The 26,367-nt window shown below is 38.4% G+C and overlaps 1 protein-coding gene across 3 annotated transcripts in view; it reads right to left on the bottom strand.

Moving 5' to 3' along the window:
- The window catches only part of tle2b (TLE family member 2, transcriptional corepressor b), a 41,962-nt gene extending 16,636 nt beyond the window's left edge, over window positions 1-25,326 (bottom strand). For all 3 annotated transcript variants that reach the window (XM_057325483.1, XM_057325485.1, XM_057325484.1), the window contains exons 1-4: window positions 24,712-25,326; window positions 13,731-13,828; window positions 13,039-13,102; window positions 8,408-8,452 (exon numbers count right to left, since the gene is read on the bottom strand). In XM_057325483.1, the coding sequence (XP_057181466.1) occupies window positions 8,408-8,452; window positions 13,039-13,102; window positions 13,731-13,828; window positions 24,712-24,735 (231 nt within the window). In that variant the 5' untranslated portion in view covers window positions 24,736-25,326. The remainder of the gene's footprint in view (window positions 1-8,407; window positions 8,453-13,038; window positions 13,103-13,730; window positions 13,829-24,711) is intronic.
- Between the last annotated feature and the right edge of the window lie 1,041 nt (window positions 25,327-26,367).

The following is a 26,367-nucleotide window of genomic DNA, read 5'->3' as shown; positions in this document are numbered from 1 at the left end:
AGAGAGAGAGAGAGAGATAGAGGGAGAGAGAGAGAGGTAGAGAGAGAGAGAGAGAGAGAGAGAGAGAGAGGTATAGAGAGAGGTAGAAAGAGAGAGGTAGAGAGAGAGAGGTAGAGATGTGAAGGGGGCATGTTGATAAGACCAAACCTGCATTCAGGGGCATCACTTTAAAGGCTGTGTGTGTGTGTGCGTATAGCTTTATATTTCTGTCTCAGTTCTGCTGATTTCTTTCTCTTCTTTTTATGGCTCATATATCCCACCTGACACACATACACACAGCTGGCGGTTCTCACACACATTCACCTCACCGCACTGCCTGTGATCATAATGCCAGAGTCATTAGAGGGGCTGTTAGACAGTACTGTTAGAAAACTCACACACATGCACACAAACAAAGACTCACAAGCGCACACACACCCACGTACACGCCTTTATTACAGTTCTTTAAAATAAACAGAGAGAGAACGAAAGGACGAAAAACAACTATAAGCAATGTGATCGAACCGGGATTAGAAAAAGAGGCGGGAACAAGGAGAGGATCTAAATCATATACAGACACACAGTGACTACATTTAACAATACAACCCTTCTAAAATTCATACACTAGAGATGGTACATCACTTTATTTACGGTTTTAAACTGATCTGAGACCTTCAAATATGCGTTATGCTTTAAATACAGACAGCTGATCCGGGATCAGTTGTCTGCAGTGGGAAGCCCTGTTTGTGTGCATGACATTAATCCTGGCCTGGAGTAACCTTGAATGAGCCATCAGCAGGCTGGATAATGTGATCACTTGGACACCCACACACACAGAGAGAGAGAGAGCAAGACTGCTCCTGTAAATGAACCGGAAATGAGATGGAAATGAAAGAGACTTGCATATATGTGTGTGTGAGCTGAAGTATGATGTGTGTGTGAATAGTTTGACTGTGCCCTTCCTCCCTAAAACCCCAATAAAACCATTTGATCGCATACGCACTGGAAGACTGAAAGAAATGAGTGCCCACTAGGGATGGGCAATATTATATCGTTTGCGATATACCGGTAGAAATTCCCCACGCGATAGGAATTAGTCTTCCCGCGATATAAACGATAAATTCTAGTTGATGGCGTATTTCTTTGTGAGACCCATTCACAGATCATATGTGAAGCGAAAACGGGTATAGCGGAGGGCGGACGTGAAGCTGAGAAAGAGTTTGCACTAAAAGACGAGCTCTAAATCTCATTTAGGTTGGCACTGTACAGAGCCGGCACCACGAGGGGGCCCTAGGGGGCATGGCCGGGCCACTTCAGTCACTGTGCCCCCTCACTTTTTAAAATGATAAAAGACGAAATCATTTAAAAAACATTTGGAGAATGAATGTGGTTTATATTTATTAATGAAACAACAAGAGCAGAGGGTAAAAATAATGTATTTATTCGTTAACAGATTTTAAAGACATTGTCTTGTGCTGTACTTTCATGTGTTGTTAAAAACACAAGCTAAAGGGTTGCTTGCGTCTAGCGGCAACGTTTCTGTATGCATTGCTTAACAAGGAACGGGCATTACTATTATGCAGACGGTGACAAGTGGAGATACAGGCCGTCTATCAGAAAGCAAGAGCTCGCTCTTTAGTGTTGTTATAATGATGCGATCGTTTTGTTAGACATAAAGCTCTACTGGGGAACAGTCCCCTGTATACTTTTTCTGTCACTTTTTCGTTAAAGCCTGCTTTTGACATTTTTCTATATATTTTTTTCTATATATGCGTCTAAATTAATAATCTTCATTTATTAACTTCCGCTGAATTTATGTAGGCTATGATCGGTGTATTTCCAGTTCTTTTTGTCAAAATGTCATACAACATTTGCTCTCCTCCAAGTTGATATTAAAAAAATTAGCCTTTCAGTTTCAGTGTCTTTCATACAGGTCTTTCATGTCTTTTAGTTCAGTTCAATTTATTAGCTTTGAAAAAGCTATGCGAAATATGCAATGCTGTCCTCGAAATGGACATTTAGAATTGTTAAACTTCAAAACGGCAGCGCGCACTGGATGAAAAGCTTTGTATCTACAACTCGCAGGTATTGCGCACCCGTAGGCAGGATTTAAATAGATTTTTTATTGTGTTATAGTTAAAAATGTCTGGCTCTTTAATGTTAATCAATGAAAAAGGCAGTGCGCGGCTGACGTGTGCGGACATGGATTTCTTCGCGCACTCGTTATGAGCGAATGTGCCGCATTTACAAGTATGATTTGGTTAGCCTACCACGTTGCATATAGATCAAGTTTTCCGCGATTATCTCTGATAAAAAAGTAAATTGGTAAAACTTAAACTTGAGAAGAAAACTGGGGCATGGCGGAGTGCCGCTTCTTAACACAAGAAGAGCCGCACACTGAAACAGAACAGAGCGAGACCTCAGCCTATGTGCCGTGTCTCAACCTCGAATTGTCCAACCTGTCAGCTTTTCCTACGGCAGGGCAAAACTTAGGCTATAATCTAAACCACATCGACAAAATAAACAGGTAGGATGATTTTACAATGCAAAATACAACAGTCAGATAGTCCTACCAGTTTAAAATGAACACATTAAATTAATTTACATCGTAAATACCCTGTCAGATTATCCTACCAGCATAAAAGAAACATGTATGATTAATTTACAGCGCAATACCCTACAATTGCAGTACTAAATAAATATGTAGGCCTAGAATGATTTAACAACAAAAATACACAATCAGATTCCCGTAGCAGTATAAAATAAACAAGTAGGATGATTTTATAGCGCAAGAAAATGACGTAACATTGATGTGCGCATGCCTGGTAGGATATAGGCGGCTGCATATATGAAAAAAAAACCACCTAACCCTAAAATAAATTCTAACAAAAGGTTTCTCAGCTGTTTTTTGTAGTATTAGGTGTCCTTAATAACATACTAAAAGTTTACCAAAGTTTGACCACTAGAAATGTATAATTTTCAAGATGGCGTCCAAGATGGGCAGGAAGCCCTTGAAATATCCTAACTCCTTCATTATTTGACCTAGCCAAGTAATCTTGGTGTCTAACCCTATGTTGTCTGGGTCTATGAATCCATTAGACTTGTCGAAATTGCACTGACATGATTACAAAATTATGGAATACATGATTTTGTGAGATTACTGTAAGGTTTTATCTTTGTTTGGGATGAACCAGAGATGTAAACGATTTAGCCTATGTCATGTAACTCCTACTCAGTACGTGTGTTTGGACACATTTTTTGCATAAACACAGACTTGACATTCAATGTAAAAGTTATTGCACCCAAAAGTAACTTAAATTGGAGTTGTATAACTTTGATCAAAAACAAATCTGAATTAGCCCGAACAGAGGCCTGTGTATGAACTAGGGGTGGAGCCGAACCCGAATACAGTATTCGGAAAGGCACAAATAGTGTTTTTTACTAATACTTATTTCGAACAAATACTTAAAAAACTATTTGTATTCAGGAACAAGAAAAACTTTATATCAAAAAGCTGCGTTTTCTCATGAAACCGCAGTGCATGCCCGCAGATGAGTGAGTGAGTGACATTCAGGAGTCGGGGGGTGGGGGGTAAAAGAGGTGACTGACACAGGCTGCTCCACACAGCAACAGAGAAGGCTCGGCTGAGCGAAAAAAGACTTCACTGCGTGCATCACTATTTTTGTTGAATAGATTTTTGTACCTTAACTGGGTTCCGGAGGCAGTTTATAACTTTCGGGAAGCGGAGTTTGATCGGGAGATTATTCCATTACGCTGCATTATTGACGTCTGCAGTCGGGTGCTCTCATGTTCGCTCTGTTTACGTACACTATAACGTAAATTAGAAGTGTAACGCAAAAAAAATGGATTTTTACGCCTATTTTGAATTTTACTCGAATACAAATACAAATACAATCCCTGGCTGCTTTACAGACCCTTAGTAGACCCTCTAAAATGGTCACTCATTTAAATTTGAATAAGGTAATACATATGTAATGCATCCTCTATAGATGTTGTTAGTATAAAGGTGGCATTATACTAAACCCAACAAAACTAAATTCACAGTTTTCAGCAATTCAGAAGATGGTGGAAGAGAATACTGACATTTGATATTGCTTGCCTCATTGAAATGTTGTTGGCAGCACAGTGTATACCATTTTGCTCAAACAAAATTCATCCTTGACTACTTAAACCTCCCACCCCCCCACCCAGATTTCTAACACATGAAAAAGGCCAACAATGTAAGTGTGTTAAGAGAGGATGACACTGTTGAATTAGCTTGAGGAAAAAGTACACTCCAAATGCAATTTTGACCATGAGTCATGTTGTTGTAAACCAAGAAACTTGCCCTATTTGCTGTAAAAACTTAAGAGATGGCTCTGATGTGGTTGAGGTTCACCAGAAGGGAGCTGATGGAATAAACAATGCAAGTGTACAAAGAGGCGATGACGTACACAACCAGGTGATTGAGACATCTGTCCACCAGCAAATGTCCACGAAAAGCCAAACGAATGTGCTGGACGGCATTTGATCCATAGACAACTTCCATAGTGTTCCTGAGTCCTGTTCCTTCCATCAGTGTGCCTATTGCACCAAGTAGGTTCATAAAAGTATGAAAACCTCCAAGCATTAAGACTATGCTTTTAAGGGGACTACTCTGTGGTGCATCCATGATCATCTCTGCTGCTTTCCAGTACAGTGGCTGATCAAACGTAATAACGGGTGGAGCATTGTGTTTGATAGCCAGGTCACAAACAAAATCCAAGGTGGACAAAATACAAGTTTTGTCTCCAGAGTACAGGTCAATCATTGGAAAGCAGCAGAGATGATCATGGATGCACCACAGAGTAGTCCCCTTAAAAGCAAAGTCTTAATGCTTGGAGGTTTTCATACTTTTATGAACCTACTTGGTTCATAAAATAACGTTTTATTTAATTCGTTTGTTAAGTATTCGTTGATAGTCATGATACGTTACACCACAACATTTAATTTGGCTAAAAGTATTTATTTAAACATTCGTTAGATATTATGCACGCGTGCGCAAATTGTTTAATACGATTTCTTGCCTGTTATATACAGGATGAACGGAGCGTCCCGTGCGCAGCTCGCGCCCAAATGTGCTTTCATAGCGACACAGCGTGCACAGCACTGCTGCCTGTTTACATACAGTACAAAATGCGAGTTTGAATTACGTTATTTTAAATACGTTTATGAGCGTATAAAAGCATGGATTATTTAATTAGATTTATTTTATCCGCATTTTTCTGTTCTCTTTCTGTAGCGCGAGTCATAGACAGATTCAGTGTATGTTGCTGTGAGAAGAGAAGGTTCACACAGTTCAAGAGAGTGATTAACAGCGTGATGCGATCGATCGTTTCCACCCAACAATAGAATATATACAGTTTTAGGTATGACATGATGTGTTTATTGAGCTTTAGTTCATTTAACTTTTCTTTACTACAACCTTTTGAAGTCGAATCTCACTATTATATTTTATATTTACAAAAATACTGTAGGTATATTTTAGGAGCTGTTTGATTTGGGGTAAGTTTTACTTTTTGATAATATTTATTTTTCTGAGGGTCTAGACTACATACAGCTACTATCACTTGATGCAAAAAACAGCGGTGGATGGCGTTATGGATATATCGTCATTTTTATCGTTATCGCAACAAATACTAGGAATTATCGTGATAGAGTTTTAGGGCCATATCGCCCATCCCTAGTGCCCACTGATAGTGTTGTTCAGTCGCTCGCGCCATTTGCATTGTTTTAACAACAGCTTTACTAAAGTAAATATGCTAATCAGGTAATGGCACGAATGCACTAAAACATAAAATGCACGCCATGAAGCCTGAATCTGCACGTAACAGCTAACTAGATTGGGACCGATGTTGGTTTGTAGGTAGTCTCGCGTAGCCAGACCTTCAGCTTTCGCAACTTTCTTTGGCCAAGGCTCGCCCAAGAGGCCATATGACTGACAGGTAAAGCAACCAATCACGTTTCATTTTGTGCTGCGTCATGTTTAGAGGTGTGGAAATGTCCGCGCAGTAACAGACCGGTGCACATTCACGAACATGTCAAAAGTTAACAGCAACAACAATGATTATAAGATTATGCCGTGAACCTCGCATAAGAATTAAGTGTTTAGTCGATAGTGATGAATTCTTATTCCAACCGTAGTTGGATAGTATAGTTGCAGTATTAACAAAAAAACTAGTTGTGTACTGGGAAGTGTCCAGAGAAGTGTACTTGTTTGCAGTATAAAAAAAACAGTACTTAACTAGTTGTGTATCGAAGAGAAAATATATTGATATATTGGTATATTGATAGTAGTTTACCTACTACAGTACATGTACATTTAAAAATATACTTGAACTTCACTTAAAATGACCTGGAAGTATATGTACGTTTTGTAAGGGAGTGTCATATTGTGTTTAAAGAACATTATGCATTAAACGCAAGAACAATTTTATTTAAAACTAGGGATGCACCGATATGTAAATTTTGGCCGATAACGATAAGTCTTGAACATTGGAAGCTGATAACCGATATATTGGCTGATCTACAGTACCTGTAGTAATATTAATATAACATTTTGAGACTGACCATCTATTTTTCCCCTGAAAACCATGTACCAAGCCTACTTTACACCAATTAAAGATTCTTTAACTTTTAAACTTTTCTGGTATAATGTTTATTTTATAAACAAATTAAAGATGTTCTTCCAGAGCAACCCAGAAAGGTGTTCTCAATAGCCACAAGTCTGACAGGTCTCAAGACAGAAAGCAGTGAGACAACAATCAGATTCAAACGACATGATTTTGTTCCTACAATTTACACATTCATAAATATCTACATACTACATCAACAATGTTTTGCTAATAGCAGTAAGTGAATGATCATGACAGAAAGACAGTACTGTACTGTATTTTAGCTGTTAGCAGCGTGCAGCTGAAGTGGTTCAAACAGAGGAAATGATTCATCATTTAACGGCTATAATATATCGGCCTAAATTGTATTATCGTTATAACATTAAAAATGACCATTTATCGGCCAATACAGATATGGCCGATCATTTATCACGCATCCCCATTTAAAACATTATATTTATAATAACTATTTTAAAATGAACGAATATTTGGCCTATACTTGTACTAAGTCTTTTGATGGAGGTATACTTAAACCTATAATGAAGTGTTCTGTGTATTGTATTCTGTATTTATGAAATACAGTATACTTGGCTTGTTGTTGTGTTCACTCTTTGGATTGATTAGCCTACTAAACACTTTTTTCACAGTTTTACATAATGTCTTGTAGTATAGTAGTTAACTTGTAGTATAGTTGCAGTATAAACAAAAAAAACTACTAAACTACTTATATACTAAACTAGTTATATACTGTACTATGAAGCGTACTACGAAGCGTACAACATGTACTACGAAAAATGGTAAATTGTATTATCGTCCGATACCTATAACATTAAAAATGACCATTTATCGGCCTATACAGATATGGCCGATAAATTATCACGCATATTTCTGTATTACTTAGGACTAAACATTTTAGTTGATAAATGTATATTTAAGCTTTAAATTTAAGATAACAGTAGTAAACCAAGTACACAACTAGTATACAATTGTTTTTGTTTGTACTGCAAGCAACTACAGTATACTACAAGTGAACTTAGCGTTCTTAACGTAGCATACTTTTTAGTTTATGAAAGTGTTTTTTGATGTATAAGTATACTTACAAGTATAAAAACTACTGAACTAATAGTTTACTGATATTACTTCTAAGTATACTTGTAGTATAGTTGCAGTATAAACAAAAAAACAGTACTAAACTAGTTGTGTACCAAACAAAAAGTGTATTTCGAAGTGTACTTAGTTGCAGTATAAACAAACAAAAAAACAGTACACAACTAGTTTAGTACAGTTTTTTGTTTATACTGCAACTAAGTACACTTCAAAATACACTTTTTGTTTAGTACACAACTAGTTTAGTACTGTTTTCACTGTGGTTATTTTTAATGATAATTATATTTAAAACTAGAGATGCCTAAATACCTAAATTGTATTATCGACCAATATCATTAAATATCATCAACATTAAAAATGACCATTTATCGGCCGATACAGATATGGCCGATAATTTATCACGCATCCACATTTAAAACGTTGTATTAAGCAAACTTATAACTACTCTTTGTGTGCCTGACAATAAGCTTACAACAAAACGTCTAAAATACCGTGACTATGGCACAGCTATTGACCAATCAGCACCCAGCACTGTACATTAAAATCACAGGGTTGACTGGTTTACATTTACACATGCACTAAACGCTACAATAAACCTAAACATATTTACTAGCCTAAGATGTACACAACAAAACATTGTGGAAAAGTGCGTTGACTTGTTTTCTTACCTGTTTGTGCATCTCGATGTTGAGCCCGTAGGACATCTCGTAGTACTGTAGGAACACAAGTGCATAAGCATCAGTCAGCGGCGTGATGAATTAAACAGGAGTGAATCATCATCAATCAAATTAAAACCTCAGCGGCCTGATGCGCGCTAACGACTCGCTGAAACCAGAGGAAGACGGAGGGTTTGAAGACGTCAGCATGTGTTTCTGAGTCTATTTCAGCAGGCAGATGAGCAGCCGAGCGGTTGATGTAGATGAAACCTGACACAGTCGTCTCTCTTTCAAACGGTCTGTCACTGTCTGTTGCTCTGCGAGGAGCTCAATTCCAGCCATCCTTTTTTATTTCTCTTTATCTATCTTTCCTGCTTCCTAATCCCTTCAGTCTCTATTATTCAGTAAAGTCCATTACCCGTCCGTGATGTGTGTCTTTGACCCAGTCTCTTCTATCAAACCTTCACCGTGGTTTAATCTCAGGATTAAAGCATTATCATATCTAATGATGGTGCTTGAAAATGCAAGTGTCAATATAAGGTTAAAGGAACGGTTCACCCAAAAATGAAAAAATGCATTTGCTTCCATTCATGGCTGCCGCCTTATTTCACAAGTCTATACCACTGCAATCTATATGGGATATGCGATTCTAAAGTTAAATGGCAGAATTTAACTAGAGATGTAATGATGTTATTGCGATTGTGTTGTTATTCTGGATATCAGCGGCCTGTGACGCATTTTAATCATATAATATCCGTGTCGCCGTTTCTCATTCTCAATCTCACTGCATTCTTATTCTACATCACGGATGTGTGTGTATGTGCGCGTAATCCTTGAATGCATGTTGTCTGGAGCAGATTGCGCACGGCATGTGGCGGATGTAGCGTGGCTCAGCACTGCGGAGGCTCAACAAAGCTTCTCCTCCTGCCACATTCGCTGCGAGCGTGTGTGCATGCGTATATTAATCCTAGCCCATCTAACGAGGGGCGAACTGTACTAGGTGTCCCCTTCTTCAACCCGGCAGTAGTTTGCCATACGGTTCTTGTACACATATCCCACCGAGTAGTTGGACTCTTACCTAAATCTATATAGATATCCTGTGCATGCAGGACCCTCGCGTCATTCCAAACCTGTATGACTATTTCATCTGCTGAACACACAAAAAAAGATATTTTGAAGAACGTTGGTAACCAAACAACACTGTCCCCCATTGACTTCCATTGTATGGAAACAAACCACGGAGACATTTTTCAAAATATCTTCTCTCATGTTCCACAGAAGAGTCATAAACAGGTTTTGAAGGGCTGCTGGCATCTAATAAAGCGACATTTATATGACAGATTGAACTTATGTATTTGCTTTAATAGCGCCTAAAGAGCTGAATCATAAATCTTATTACATTTCCTCGAGACAGATATTAAAGTGACATTATACGTCAGCCACAAAGGCTATTAGTGACAGCTCTGTTTCTGGCTCATCTTAAATCCGATACTGAATTACTAGTTACCTGGCAAATTTCCTGACAGACAGGGAGAAATTGCGGATGCGGAATCGGCCGCACTCCAAACCGGAGCAATGATTCACAGTCTGCCAATTTATATCAAACCCAATTATAGGTGAAGCAAATTACAGAATGCCATTTCATCAAACACGATTTCAAACTGAATACAAACCACAAGTAATTAGGTAACAATTATCAAGATGATCATTTTCTGCAAAGGAATACCATTAACCAAAATACAACAAACAAATATATTATGTAAAACATTGCTATGACAAAATCTCCCATTTGTTCTTATGTTAATGTGTAATATCTCAATATATTCTCCTAGTACACAAAGAGATCAAATTGAAATATTTGTTCGGGTGTAAAGCCAAGGTGTAAAATCTCTTAAAGGGGCTGTGTGTGATATTTAGGAGGATCTAATGACAGAAATGCAATATAACACAATATAATATAATACATAACTATAGGGGGCTTTTCACACTTGAAATCGTTAACCCCAGGTTATTCTAAAATCTAAATGATTGGATAAATACTGCAGTGTCAAAATGACTGAATAAAAATAGTGCATGGTCACTTTAAATAACCGAATACCGCTACTGGGAAAAAAAGACGCCTCGCAAATCCATTTTTGACTGTTTTAAGACTCGTTTAAGACGTAAATGACTCAAATAAATAAAAAACGCAAAGGATTGTTTACACAGCGCACAGAGTTTCTGTGACTGTGCACAGCTTGTGAAATGAGGTAAGCGCTGTTCAGTTTTTGATTGGGTGTCCGTTGCCAAGCGTCTGGTCCTATCATTCTACCCCCGCTTCGTTGCACACTGCACACGTTTGGCACCACAATGCAGGGTTAACCTTGCAAAAGCGGTGCTAACCCTGCTTCGAAGCAGGGTTTCATAACCCCGGGTCAAAAATACGGGGATAACCCCCGCTTCAAAATTACAAGTGTGAAACGTTCGTTTACCTGGGGTTAAAAGCAGGGTTTAGAATGAAGATAACCTGGGGTTAAGCGCAGTGTGAAAAGTCCTTCTGTCTTCAGAGGTGTATAAATACCTTACATAATGAAGCACCATGTTTTAATTACCTTAGAATGAGCTATCTATCTACATACACCTTAAATGGAATTCTCAATGTTGTTTCTACAGTAGCCCTAAACGGACAAACGTTTGCACCGCAAGGTGCTCTGGAGAGCATTTTAAAAAAGCGTCATTTCCGTGGACAGAAAAGATGGACAGAAGGCAAAAACGGAGAGAAAAAGGTGTGTTTTCAAAGCAATGCGCATTAGTGTGGACAGGGTCTTACTTTCAGTCACACACATCTGACTCAGGCCATTAAGTTTATGGAGGAGTACACCAGGGTGTCTTCATCTACGTGCACTTTAATGTCACACGGGTTGGATATTTATATAAAAATACATATTTCAGATTTTGTTACATGAAGGTCACAATGACATGCCTTCATCATGAAATGAAGAAAGATCTAACCCATGAACAGAATATGGAATAGGAAGTGCTAGTTTGAATGACTTTCTTTCTAGCTGAAATAACCCGTAAGTAAGTCATTTCTTTTTTTACAGAACGTTATCAACAATTCTACGGTGACAGATACAGTACATCTACTATACACCGTGTATTTCATTTCCTTGAAAGTGTGTTTAAGCGAATACATATTTTCTAAAAAGATCCTACACAGGACTCATTATTTTCTAATGTGTCTTATCTTTCCCACCTTCCAGTTTTCATCTCCTTTTCTCTATCTCTTAAATCTGTTTCTATCATCTCTGACCTTATATTCATGGCCGACTGTCTCTTTAAACTCACTCACTCTGTCGGCTCACCTCCTCTTCATCTTCTCTATCAGCCTTCATCTGCCCCTCCTCTTTTTCGGTACTGCTGTGTTTGAATCAACTATATCTCGCGCTCCCCTTTTCTCTTCGCTGCAGATCTCTCTCTCTCTCTCTCTCTCTCTCTCTCTCTCTCTCTCTCTCTCTCTCTCTTCTCTCTCTCTCTCTCTCTCTCTCTCTCTCTCTCTCTCTCTCTCTCTCTCTCTCTCTCTCTCTCTCTCTCTCTCTCTCTCTCTCTCTCTCTCTCTCACTGTAGGCGAGAAGGCAATCTGTGGAAGTAATGTTTTTTAGTAGAGCAGAGTGCATCAGTTTAAATCAGACAGATCATTTTTATGTTAAGTCGAGACATCTTTTCATCCTTGGTCTCAACCGTACTCAGGGGAACAATGAACAATGAAATGCCTACATCAGGATGACTAACACGCACACGTAACATAAGGAATTCCTAAACACCAACTCTTAAAACACATCGACATCTTGCAGCAGATGTCGGTTCATTATATTTAAAGTGTGGCAAAATGGCATTGCAAAAATAATGATTCACTTTATTCAATGTAAAATGCTCAGTGTTCATGGTCTAAATTCTGATGGACAATTAAGAAAAAAAGACAAATTAAGAAAAAAGGGTTATAGTGTCCTTTCCTTTCAATACTGGATTGCAAATTTCCCATCATGCAACTGCACAAATAATACAAAATTGGTACAATAGTGACCACTGAATAAATCAAAACTAATAGAAAATAAGACCGCCATAAGAATTGAATCACACCATTTCAAATGAGCTCTCAAAAGTATTTCATGCACATCAACAATAAATCATTCGCTAAACAAAGACAAAAAAAACGTGCAGTCTGTCTAGGGCATTAAAGAGCAGGGAGAGAAAAATGTGTTAAACTATAAACGCATGCTGTTGAAACAAGTCCTAGTGTACATGACAGTTCTAGCGGGCTAAATATAGCCTTCTGGGCTATCCGCTCACTGAGAGCACAGAATCACTGTTCCCCCTCATTATTTACAAGTCTGTGCTTGTGTCCTCTCTCGATCTTTGTTTCTCTCCGTAGCCATTTCCATCCACATCTCTCTTTCTGCCTCGCACATACCTTTCCTCTCACGTTGTAGTCTCCATCAACCTCCATCCCGCTGGCGTGTCCTCAGGTTAACCAAACACCCCGTAACGTGAAATCAAGCACGAGACCCCTTTCGCGTTTTTCAATGCGAGCATTCTTGCATGCCAGGGTGGAGGTTTATTGAAGCGCGGGCAGATATAAAAATGAAGAGGTCGACTGAACTCACCATGATGTAGTGCCTCTGCATTTCGGTCTTCTCGCTGGCCAGCTTCTCACACTCCAGTTTCAGACTACAAAAGAATAAAATTGTGATCACATCGGTACATTTTAGTCGTATATGTGTCAAATGTTTTAATTGCATTTGTTGTCTAATTATATTGTTTTATTAAAAATATTTCAAAATAAATTTGTATTATTTATTTTATATATATATATATATATATATATATATATGGTTGTATAGTAGTAGTACTTTTTACTTGTTTTAAAATGAAGTATTCATTATGTAATATAACATAACTAATTATTATATAATTAATATTTCAGTCGTCGAAAAAATTCAATGCCATCAACCATTTAGAAACCAAGTCAACATCATGGTGGCTTTACCTAACGCAGCAAAGTCGAACAGTGTTGAAGAAATACTATACTAATAAAACTGATATTTTTAATACTAATAATACCAATTTTAGTACAGCGACTTAATCGCCCTCCAGCAATTTATTCACCGTAACAGAGTGATTGCGCCTTCAAATGCACCTCACAATGTTGATATCACAGTGTCACACTGCTGTATTACCTTACAGTAACATTAATTCAACACACATCCAGCCAGTTATTAGCCTGTGGGCAGAGATTCATAAATAATCAAAACCTTTCCACATGCTGAGATCAGTAAATCGGCACATAAGAGCTCACCTGTGGTACTGTGCCTGGAGGAACTGAAATTCTTCTTTAATGCGGTCCAAAGTCTCCAGGACTGTGAACTTGAATGACTGTCCAGGCTGCAGAGGTACCTAACAAAAGACAGAGAGAGAGAAGAGTGAGAAGCTTATTAAATCAATAAAGAACCATGATCCTGGGGTAGCAGTTTGTTTTGATTCATGTGTTAAAATAACAAGCTTTATAAGAACTCATATCAGAGCTATTGGCTTAAGAAAAAGATTTAACATGAAAAAGCCTTTCTTTTACAGGAGTAGTTCACACAAAAATACAAATTCTGTCATCATTTATTTACCCTCATGTCAGTCGAAATTTTTATGTGACTCTTTCAGTGGAACACAAAACCGGAAACCGGAACTTGGTCACCACCTTAGCACCCCCTGACTCGCACAGATTTTGAAGAATTTTGTCATTTATCTCGCCGTCAATCTGTAATAAATCCCCAATAAATGCATCTAATCTGAATGACACACAGTCATTTGATGCATGGCTATCGACTTCATTGGCTAAATGCTGTAACTCTCTAGCTAATTGTGCGCCCGACATAGTTACTTAACGTTATACACGAAGCAAACGATCAGTGAGTGACGTGACGTTAGTCCAAAACAAGTCAAGAGTAATCGATCAAACGCTTCAATCTACGCTGAACCAATAGTAGGCAAGACCAACCCATCTAATTATCATACAAGACACAGAAAAGTAAGAATAAATTCAAGAATAAATAAATAAAAGTGGAAATAAATACATGCGATAATAAATAAATATAAAAATAAATAAACGTATAAATAAATAAATGTAAAAATAAAAGGAAATGATAAATAAAATAATCTAAAAATAAATAATAATAATAATAAAAAATAATTAAAAGATGGACACAAAAAATAATAAATCAATTTAAAAAATGAAAAGAAAAGTTAAAGCTAAGATCAATAATAGCTAAAACGAATTATTTTGTTTTATCAAACCATTCATTCCTTTATTTATTTTCATATTATTACATTTATTCGTTTATATATTTATTTATTTATACATTTATTTATTTATAATTTTTGCAGGTTTAGTCCTCCATAAGTCGGTACCGTAGCTCTATAAATAAGCTAAAATCACGTTTAACAAAACAGCAGCTGTATCTCTACATGACATACCAAAACACTGAAGCATCCAGATGTCTCCAATACTGCGTTATTTTATAAAAGATCCAACACGATGTGATCAGGTTTATTTATATCTGGTGTGGGTATCAAAAATCTTCCCGTTAGATTATGATCCCCTGTTAAGAACACTGGACTCAGCAACCTTCGCTTTAGAAATCTGAACTGTTGATGTAGATGACGAAGAATTCATTCAATGTTAATACTGCGTAAAGTGTTTTTATGAATTGGCCGCCTACATACATAATACGATATATCAAATGTGCCTGCTGGCTGGAGTTTAATGTCATCATCCCAGTAGAAGTCGCTGTCCAACTTCTTACGGTGAGAGACAACGTTGTTTTTTACGGTCTAGGTTAAAAACTCATGCACGTGCAAGCCCCTGTGAAATAATTCAGATACTGCTCTTTGACATTATGCTGTTTTAAATTACATAAAAGTATTATAACGTCCGTTTAAAAGCTTTCAAGCTAACTTGGTAATGCCTAACTAATGGGATCAAGCGGCGAACCGGAAGTCTTAAGCATCAGCCCTACACGCATACACTGTAAAAAATGATTTTTTGAGTTTGTAAATAAAGCTAGCATTACTCGAGTATGTTTTACAAGCAAGTTGTATTTTGTCTTTCTACTTTAAAATGTCGCGTTTAATTCAATGTGTTACTTGAGGTTCCTTTGTAATTATTTGTGCTCTAATAAATAAGTAAATTTAAATGAAAATGCCAAGTAATATTTACTTGGTGTTTTGTCATTAAATTAAGCGATGTATAAAACTGATGAACGCAAGTAAATTATACTCCACACAGCCATATAATAGCTGCGCGTGCGCACTTCGGACATTACAACTGGCGCGAAGAGCCTGAGGAAAGCTTGCGCAGCGAAACATTTTTTTCAGTGCCTGAGGGGATTAAACTATGGTAAGTCATTAAATGTTTTCTTTTTAATGAATGTAGTAACGTTTGCAGCATAGTGCAGCGTTAATAAACTTTATTTTCGCCTGTTTGTTTGAGTTCGAGTTCTTGTTATTGAGTCTCGGTATTGCTAACATTTCTGGACAACGTTTGCAAACGCGGTTGTTTTTTATTATGCACATGGATAATAGAATTAACGTGATGCTAAGTTAAGCTATTAATATGTTGACAGTGTTCAGTTTGCTAAACGTAGTGTCAAGTCTCGTATGTCTAACATTACGTAACTTAGACAAATAACTTAACCATGTAATGCATATTCATAAAGTTAAATCAAGTTTATGCTCCGTATATAACCAATATGATATTGATAAACTTGCAGTAGCCTACTGTGTTAACTTACCCTTAGCTAACCCTGCCTTAGCTAGCTCTGAACTGGCGTTGATAGAACAGTGGATCTTGAACTAATTTGTTCTAACGTTTAAAATTTGGTATAACGTTAGCCTATGTTAAATGCATTAAGGTCAATAAGTTCATTTGAATTATTAATGACAAATAATCTAATTGTGGCATTAACATCCATGTTCATCTGTTCCACAGGTATTGGACTCACCATTCTCACCAATAAAACATTTTTAACTGATGCCAGAGGAAATGTGAAGGTGGTTTAATGGATCTGAATTGATTTATTTGATTACCTTTTTTATTTGTTTCTCTGTTTTTTAAATAAGCTGTTAAATATTTGAATTCAAACACTGAATAAAAGTATTTTTGTGAAATACCTGTCAGCATTTTTGGTCTTCAGATACATTTTACTTAACACATAATAATACCTCATATGATTTCAAGTAATATTTACAAAAAACAAACAAGTAAAGACTACTGAGGAAAAGATAACTAGGACTCTTGTTAAGAAATATTAAGTATATTTAGAAGCATTACTTAAATAAAATTTACAAACAAAGGATGAGTAAAATTTACTTGACCCCGTACTTGGGAATTTCTAGTAAAAACTACTTATACATGGGTTTAGCATTTACTTGGACAGTTCTGATCAATTTACTAACATTTCCTGAGTGGAAAAACTTGCCTAGCTTTTTTCAAGTAAACTTCACTCCAAATTTTTTTCAGTGTACGCAAGGCATAATGGGTAATTTCGTGCATTGCGAAAAAGGTGAATAGTAATGATAATATTTACAACATTTAATAATAATATGTTGATATATAAAATATTGAATTTAATAGGTGTCTCTCACATTGACCCACAGCAACATTAAAATAGTGTAGATTAGTGCACAATGTTTCATACAAATAATTTATTCTATTTAGTTTCCATTTCATTCATTTAACATATTTAATATTGGGGGCATCCAAGTTATTTGACATATTTGAATTTTTTTAAAGGTAACGCAAGTTCCCTTCCCTGGTAATTAGTTACTTTTATAATGATGTAACTCAGTTACTAACTCAATTACTATTTGTGAGAAGTAAATAGTAACTGTAACATGACACGGCTAAAACGAATATTATGGTTTGTTTTAGATGTAATGCAATGTGTATACACGATTTAAGGTTCAAAAACGCTGTATTTTCCACAAACCAGATTGTATCTCCTCTTTGCCCCGCCTCTCTGAAACACGCACATTTTTTACAAAGCTCATCGTTCTGAAAAGCGAGGTGTGCTATGAGTGGCCAGTTAACCAGTGCGTAGTGATTGGTCGAAAACTGCAAACGTGTGACGGAAATGTAACGCCTCTTACCATAATTGGAACATCAGGTTCCAAAGCAATTGTACCGACAGGTTTTCCCACCTTACTTGCGTATACATTTGGGTGAGCATTCGCTTTTAGATAGAGTGCATCTTTTGTTCCGACACTTTCATTTTTGCAATTTTACAGTCTAATACATGCACGGGCAACTTAAAACACACCAAAGACACAGAAAAACACGTATTCGCTTTAAGAGTAACATGCCCAACACTGCTCTTTTTATGAAACAAATGATTTGGGTGCATGTAATTGCTGTTCCTTTATAGTAGTAATCTGGGCATGATTTAGTTTTTAAAATCTACACATTTTCAAGGTCATGCTGTACTCTTAGTTCTCGACTAGATTCTGCAAGTCTCATGAGACCATAACTCTAACCTAACCCCTGACAGCAGCAAATCGTGCTATTGTTTCTACCAAACCAGTATTGCTATCCAGACATGATCATATTCTTGCTTCAGGTCACCGGACTGCAAGGAACTAATCCCAAGAATAGTTGGGACTGTGCCAAATCCTTATCTCACGAACACATCATTAATTTCAGATCAGCAGTTACAAGTACCACTGCAGGAAAATCTGGCACACATCCACACAATTCAATTCATGACATTTGTAAAACTCATCATGACTCCATGTTGGTGTATTTGAGCTCATTTAAATTCTTTCAAGCTATCGCTATCAATGGAGTACACTTAGTTATTTTTAACACATTTTACCGTATCTAAATCAATTCCACAGATAAGGTGAAAAAGTGTGCCCAGCTATGAGTAATATGTCAGGCGTGTACCAACCCGATCTGTACCCTTATCTATTTCTCTCCTCATTAAAACCCAAAGTCCTTTCAATTGCTATTTTTAAACATGTTTCCCAGTCTGTCAGCTGTTTCCTAAAATGGCCGCCTTTGTCCTGCCCTCCTCTGGGCTTTCCATTCTCCCGAGGTCTCTCTCTCCGAAAGGCAACGTCCAGCCATTGGCTGAAGATTGGCGGTTTCAGTAGGAGCTTAATTAGTCTAGACAAGCAAAATTCAATTAAATTTCAATTAGGCGAACGGTAGAGGTCAGACACTCTGTGAGCTTTCGAGTAATTAAGCTGCAGGCGCACAGCGGACGGGATGAGTTCAGTACACACACCACAATGTGTTGTGCGTGTTTGCGGGGTAGGGGGGTTTCATCCAATCCCTGACCCTCAATCATTTAAACATGCGAGCGTGTCTAGTAGCCAAATTTACAATTATTCTGGTTCTCGAATCTGATTGGCTGAGACCCATGCCATATTTCACCAGTATCACTACGGGAACTATATGAACAGTTTGGTTCCAAAATTAACTAATTTATTTTTCAAAAATCATGTTTTTATTATGTTATGTTTTTATTGTGTTTTATTGTGTTAGTTCGCTGTATTTTTTAGTTATTATGGCTTAAATCAAAACAAACCAACTGCAGTTTAATTGATATTAATTGGAATGCACAATAAAAATTCTTACATTTTGGAACCAAACTCTTCATATATATCTATGACAGGAACCATTACACAGTCTGTGTCACTCCGCCATTTAGCCAAGTCGGACTTATAAGAAGAGAAAGTAAAAGCAGTCTTTCTTAGAGCATTTCTCATCAATAGTGACCGATTGCAGAACAGCAGAACCATACGCCACAGCCGTATCTCTTTCTCAGCGCTCAGGACGCAAGTGTCTTGAGACGCGCTTTTGATAACAGAAATTGCCATGTCATGCTATAGTAAACAAAGCTCACAACACTCATTCCGCCTCTGCTTCTAAAGACACGAGACACGAACGAGACATGAACGCAGCGTTTAAACCCGTAAGTCTAGCTAGTGCATGTCTCCATGTCTTTTTTAATTTTTACTCAAGTATGCTGCAATGCAGACTTGCGCCATCTAATGGATTTTGTATGTATTACATCAAGATAGTAATTTTCACCAAAATCCAAACTGAAACGCAATGTTATTGAATACATTTGAAACCGCCTCGCGGGGCCATAGTTTGCCAAACTCTGGTTTAAACGCTGCATGTCGGGCAGGAGCGTGAATCCCGAAATCCAAAACTGATCCATTTAATCTGGCCAAAAAGGAATGAGGCTCGTAGAAACGCAGACAGCCATGTGGTAAAGCCTAGTCAATCACAATTCAGACGAGTCGCAGCGGGCTATCTTAGAATTACTGGAGATTATATTATGACGGAGGTCACGGGGGGAGAGAGAGAGCCAACCAGATCCCATAACAATGGTGAGAAATGAAATCTCTCCCAATCGTCTACTGATCATCTCGTCTATCACGGCTGGGGTTGCTATTTTAGACACGCCGTTTAAAATTGGTTTGAGGAGAGAGTGTGCGTGAGAGAGAGTGTGCGAGCGAGCGAGCGAGAGTGAGAGAGAACTTCCAAAGTGAACAAATCAGAAAAAAAACTACAAAAAAGAAAATCAAAAGAGCAAACAAAAGCAAAACAATGAAAGTGACCAGAAAAACAGTGAAAGATACAAAGGAGAACAAAAAAAGCAAAATAAACAGCAACAAAAATGATAAAAAAAGAAAAGGAGTAGAAGTGAGAGCGAGATCTCCCAGTCGCCAGCTCATGGCTGGAGTTGCTATTTTAGACACAGTGTTTTAAATCGGCTTGAGGGAAGAGAGACGTCGAGAGAGAAGCGATGACAGCTTCCCAGACGTCTACGGAACTGTTTTCTACTTGCATCCTCGCAGATGGGCTGCGGATGAAGAAACATCCATGAAATAATCATCCGCTCGTGAAATATTTAGTGCAAAAAGGCACATGAATAGACGAGGAACACCAGAGAATGGGTGGAAAGGATGTGCCAGTATGATCTCAAGGGGACCTGGATGAACGTGTGAGTGTGTGTGTTCTTGCTTTCTAAAAAAAAAACCTTCTCTCCCTCCCGGCCAGTTCTGCAAGAATGATCAGAGCCTCATCTCCAAATAACTACTGGAAGGAATTCCCAGGACAGAAACATTTGTAGTTGCTCAAGTTTAGCAGGTACTCCTCTGCAAAGGTTTGGTTACCGAGCCGTGAGTTTCGGGCTGTCACTACCATCACAACCTCAATAAACCACCCGAGAAAAGAACATCCCTCACTTTCGCCCTTCATATCAGAGGCTTTCAAAGATCTTAAACCCCATTGAATGCTGGGAAGTCGGGTTATTGCGTAGACTGTCTTGGCGAGTTACTGACAAAGCAGCTCTGAAGTGGCTCATTTTAGCATGGTGGCTCCCATTGTGAGGCTGAGCAAAAGCCATCGCTGTCCAATACTGGATTAGGAACCGGGGATTGGCAGGCAGAGAAAACAGCTTTTCTACTTCACACAGAAAATCAGCGATGGTTTGGAATGAGCGGATGGAAGGGTGGGAGGAAGGAAAAAGAAAAGAAAGAAGAAAGTGGACGGATGATGATATCACACGACAAAACCATATATGTTTTGATAGACATCATGGTGTTTATATATACACATGCAAATATTTCCTAAATATGTACATGTGTTTATATATACAAAATTAATATGCACAGTACACAGACATATATGTAAACACAAAATTTTATTATGGAAGCGATTAATTGTGACGAATCGTTCAACAGCCCCTCTGCAAATATATAAAAACATAACATACAGACATGTGGAATAGGACTCTAGACCAATGAGATTTCACTGTGGGCAATGTTACCCTGATGACTATTTAAATCGAAACCACATGACCGACAAAATGTGCTGTCACTTGTCGCAGTCTCGGCTGGTTAGAACACAAGGGATGTTATATTAAATGTCACACACAAGTTACCAGAATCAGTCACCAATCAGATTTACACCACTGGTCAAACAAACACACGACTGCTTTCCCAAATCCTTAAAAGTCAAACTAAACTTAACAACATACACGTACACCTATAGTTTTACAAACCCACCATAAATCTATGCAATGCAAACATGTATATTATTAGTGAGAGAACAATCCAAATGTCTCTTGCAAATGTGATACGAACCGGATGACACACACTATTTATAACAGTCAAACCATCCCAAGACCCCTTGCGGAGAGAAGGGGGTCCTATTTCTCACACCTCGCGCATGACATTTGTAGGCTTCCCACCCTCTTCCACTGATTGAAGAGCACTCACTTCACTAGCACACCATTATAAGAACCGATCTGAGATCAGGCTTAAAAACAACTTCAAACCTATGTTTCAAGTGTTGTTTCTCACAGAGCAGTCTTGAAAGTTTGCGTTCTGTAACTATCGGATACTAAAGGTGTGTCTGCTGCGGATTATGAGCTTTCCCAGCTCTGGACTTTTTATTGGTATTGTTTTTGGCTTGAAAGCAGAGTGCAGTTATCCTTCTCTTGTTCCAAACCCTCCCTCCGTCCCATAACCTCCAATCCTCTTGCTTCAGATAACACCAACCACAAAAATCCAGTGGAACCAATTACCAGTTTTTCAGATGCTGTTTGCATTGCAAATCGGCTCTTAACCCTTACACTGGGCAGGTATGCATACGGACTCATATTTTGTGGAGGGGTGATTCACATCTGGGCAATGATAACTATTCGCACTGGGTGGCGTTTGCCTCGCAGATAAAGGCTCAGCTAGCCTTTATCTGATTGATAGGACAAATCTAAGTCTGCAGGGTTTTTTGTTCGCCTTGGTTGTCTGACAGCACACCAACGAGATGTAATTTTGAAAAACAAGCCAAAGTTTAATACTTAAGGCTAGGGGTTTGTTCAAATCAAGCCATTAAAAAGTGTTTCCTGACAACAGAATACTCAAACACATGGCTGTGTCTAAAACGTTACAAATCAAGAATCGTTGTGGAAACAAAAAGCGATGTTTATGCACGGTTACACACACAGACCTTTCGCACACCTTTTACTGTTCAAGATCATGTTTCACACGGCACAAGGGTAAAAATAAATTCTGGCCACAGGTTTAACTGGTGCCTTGGAGTTTTTTCTGTGTATCATTATGAAACACATTATCACACGCAGATTGAAACAGAGAAAAAAATATAGTCTGCACAGTTTGAGAAGAATTCTGGGTTAAGTTCATCTTTATCGACAGCATCTGTGGCATGCTATTGATTACCGCCAACTATTACTTAGACTCAAACTAAAAAAATACCCAACATATGTGACCCTAGACCACAACACCAGTAGGGTTGGGCGATGTCTAACAAATTTGCATTGGACGATGCCTACAATGAAACATCGCAATGGACGATGACATCGGGGGGCGAGGCGGGGTTATATCAGCTTGCTAGATGGCCATCTGCCAAAATATTAAAAACGATTACTGTATATCAGGGCTCTAGACTGCGACCAAATCGCATTTTGCGCCAATTTTCAAGACAGCGTGAGCATTTTTACAAGTACTCGCGCATGTATGACCTGCAAATTCTGGTAATTTCTTCCAGTTGTTATTTCATGTGGAAAGACGAGTAGATCTTGAGCCCACCCGTGTAGGCTGTGTGTGTGATTAATCAACAGCGCGGGTCATGCGTCACTGATGTTTCCCGCTGCCATGGCAGATGCGCGTAGTTCATGTCGTCATTTACAGGTTTACACACACACAACGTGAGCGCATTACTACAATTCACTGAAAGTTTGCTTTCACTTTCTATGTCTGTCTCGCACGCGCACACACGTGTTGCACAGCTTCCAAATCATACTCAACCGCAGATAAGCGTGAATGGACGAGCTCGACACATGCGCAGAATGTCATAGTGTGGACTCTGCTGTCAACATTTATCTTGGGAATGTGCTTTACGCATATGCGGATGGGATGTGCAGACCCTCCTGATGACGAAAATTGCATCATGCAGGGGAATCACGATGCCGGCCCAGCATCATGATGGCTGTCAGTCATCGTCTATCGGCCCAACCCTTAACATCAGTCATAAGTAGCACAAATTTATTTGTAGCAATAGCCAACAATACATTGTATGGGTAAAAATTATCAATTTTTCTTTTATACCAAAAAATCATTACGATATTAAGTAAAGATCAAGTTCCATGAAGATATTTAGTAACTTTGCGAAAATTTGCTATCAAAAATGGCCGGAAACACATCTACAAACTTCACTCGCTGCTGCCCACTCTTTGGGAATTTACATAGATTTGTACCAAGTTTGGTATCTATGTAAAGCTTAGAATTTCAGCTTTCGGGTTCATCTATTCGCCACAACATTATTACAGTGGTAAGCCAATGTAACGGTTGCCGTTGGCCTATTGAGTATTGACTTACTGGATATTGTAAGTACATTTCCTTTGTTTAAGTTCGTCTCATAAAGTGACAAAGTCATCCAACAGCGACGTGAAAGACTAACAGCATGACAAGACCCATGAAAACTGATTTTAAAAAATCAGGGTTATTACATTAAAAAAAACCCTAAATGCATGTACAAATATCACTGTTGTATTGCTTAAAAGTGAATATGAACTTGTTTTAATTGCAGTATTTGAGGTCTGAAAAAATACAGAGCATCTTTTCTGTTATTTTCACCTGTTTCTCCAGTTTTCATTTTCTGCAAATAAAAACAATATTTTTATTTAAAATTTTGAGAGAAATATTATTAGTAGTTCACAGAATGAAGTAAAAATTATAATTTTACCTAACCACACCAATAAGCAGCTAATTTTAAAATCAGAAAACCTTTTTCCGCAGCTGTACATTACATGTTCTGACTATAATGCAGAACCACATTTAAAACAGACTGCAATGTGGATACTTTGGATTCTAGATGCACTTCAATCAGTTGACTGACCTATTTACCTAAAACGGGTTACAGATAACAAATAAACTCATCACCACTGTCAGCACCATACAACCCCACCCACACCATCTAAATCACTCTGAATGTGCCCGAACGCAGTGCCCTATGACATCTATTAGAGGGGGTGTTAAAAAGATTTATTACACAAACGAACACACCACACACTGTTTAATTCCTCCCACACAACTTTCTATCAACTGGCTACTGAGAGCACCTGGGTACAGCTGTGTGTGTGAGCGAACATGTACGTGCAAATGAAAGTCTACAAAGACATCTCTACTACATCCAAACGCTTCACCTGGTCAGTTGTCTCCTAACAGCAAGAACATGGGAGAACAGGACTTACCGGATGTCTACCCTGCGGGTACATGGTCACCAGAGAGATGCCAACTTTGGGTTTGACGGCCAACACGCTGCCCTGACCCTCCGCACCTCTGAGTCCCCCAACCACCGGGGACAGAGCCCCAGATCAAGATGTGGCACTGGCAGTCCGGCTGTGCCCTTTTCCCAAGTCTGGATCCCAAGACTGTCAGTGCATCCAACAAGGGGTACTCATAAAAAAGATCCCCTTATGACACCTGGACTGGATTCACCCCTCTCAGAATTCCCTGGAGTGACGTTCCGTTCTCTTTACTGACGGTGTTTCGTGGTCGAACACCTCAAGAGCAGCAGGGAATTCCGAAGAACTATCCAACTGTCTCCGATCTTGTCCTTCTGCAAATGTCTCCAACAAGCTACAAAACAAACACGTACCTCCATTCAAATGTGCCTTCCAACCTTGTTCCTCTTTCAACTCTCCTTTAAAACTAAAAGACCTTCTGTGCGTTGCTCTACAAAGAGGAGGAAGAGGAACAAGCGTTGTTTTTAATCTAAATCTAGGAAGCAAAAACACACAGGAAGGCAAGAAAGAACAGCAGGTCACTGGAAGATCCAGCAGGCTTTTCAGCAGCGAGCCCTAGACTGTAATATATTGCGCCTGTTGGCTTCAACACAAACACGACAGCCTGATCAAGCTGCTCTTAAGGTGGAACGGGCGAGATAGGGGACAGAGAGAGATGGAGCATTTCAGTCGGATGGAAATAGATACCTGCACATATATACAATGACTGATACTGTACATGACCGCTTTCAGTTGTCGCCTTGAGATTAGCAGGTTTAAGAATAATATTATACACCCTTAACAAAGACGAAACAAAGAATTTTACACTTTATATCTTAAATGCTTTTATAGAATATGTTGAGATTAAAGTGATAGTTCACCCATCTCTCATCGTTTACTCACCCTATTGTCATTTAAAACCTTTATGAATTTTTATCTTCCGCAGAACACAAAAGAAGATATTTTGAAGAAAGTTGGTAACCGAACAGCACTGGCCCCTATTCACTTCTATTGTATGGACACAAAACCGATGCAAGTGAATGGGGGCCAGTTAACAACATTCTTCAAAATATCTTCTTTTGTGTTCTGCGGAAGAAAGTCATACAGGTTTGAAGTGACAAGGCGGCGAGTAAATGATGACAGAATTTTCATTTTTGGGTGAACCATCACTTTAAACAGAGTATATTGAGGCTTTTGCCTTAGCTCTCACAGACTTCAGTACTCTCACATGTCTTACTTGGCTCTCAATTTCTCAAACTGTGAAATTTCAATATACAATGAAACATTTATCTAGCCTGACTACGTACTTCCGCTCAATTTCAGTTCGCTTCTGTACTCAGTCTGATATAGCAAACCAGCTCCCAGATTATCTCTGGCTCCGCACCAGCTGTCCAACCAACAAAAAGAGGGTGGCTGAGACCCGTGACGTAGACGCTAAGTGCCGAATTTAAGATTGTAAAATTGTTTAGGTTAGGGAAATCTAAAACGACAGCGGACATGGAGACACAGGATGCTATTCGCTCTGTTGTGGAGAATATTCCCAGCATTTGCCAACTGAAGCCCGAACAAGAAGAGTGTTTGGTTCACATTTTGAATGGAGGTGATTTCCTCTGCTTTTTTATG

Source organism: Triplophysa rosa, linkage group LG25, assembly GCF_024868665.1.
Source record: "Triplophysa rosa linkage group LG25, Trosa_1v2, whole genome shotgun sequence".
Classification (NCBI taxonomy): domain Eukaryota; kingdom Metazoa; phylum Chordata; class Actinopteri; order Cypriniformes; family Nemacheilidae; genus Triplophysa; species Triplophysa rosa.
This window is presented reverse-complemented; position numbering and strand designations above follow the sequence as displayed.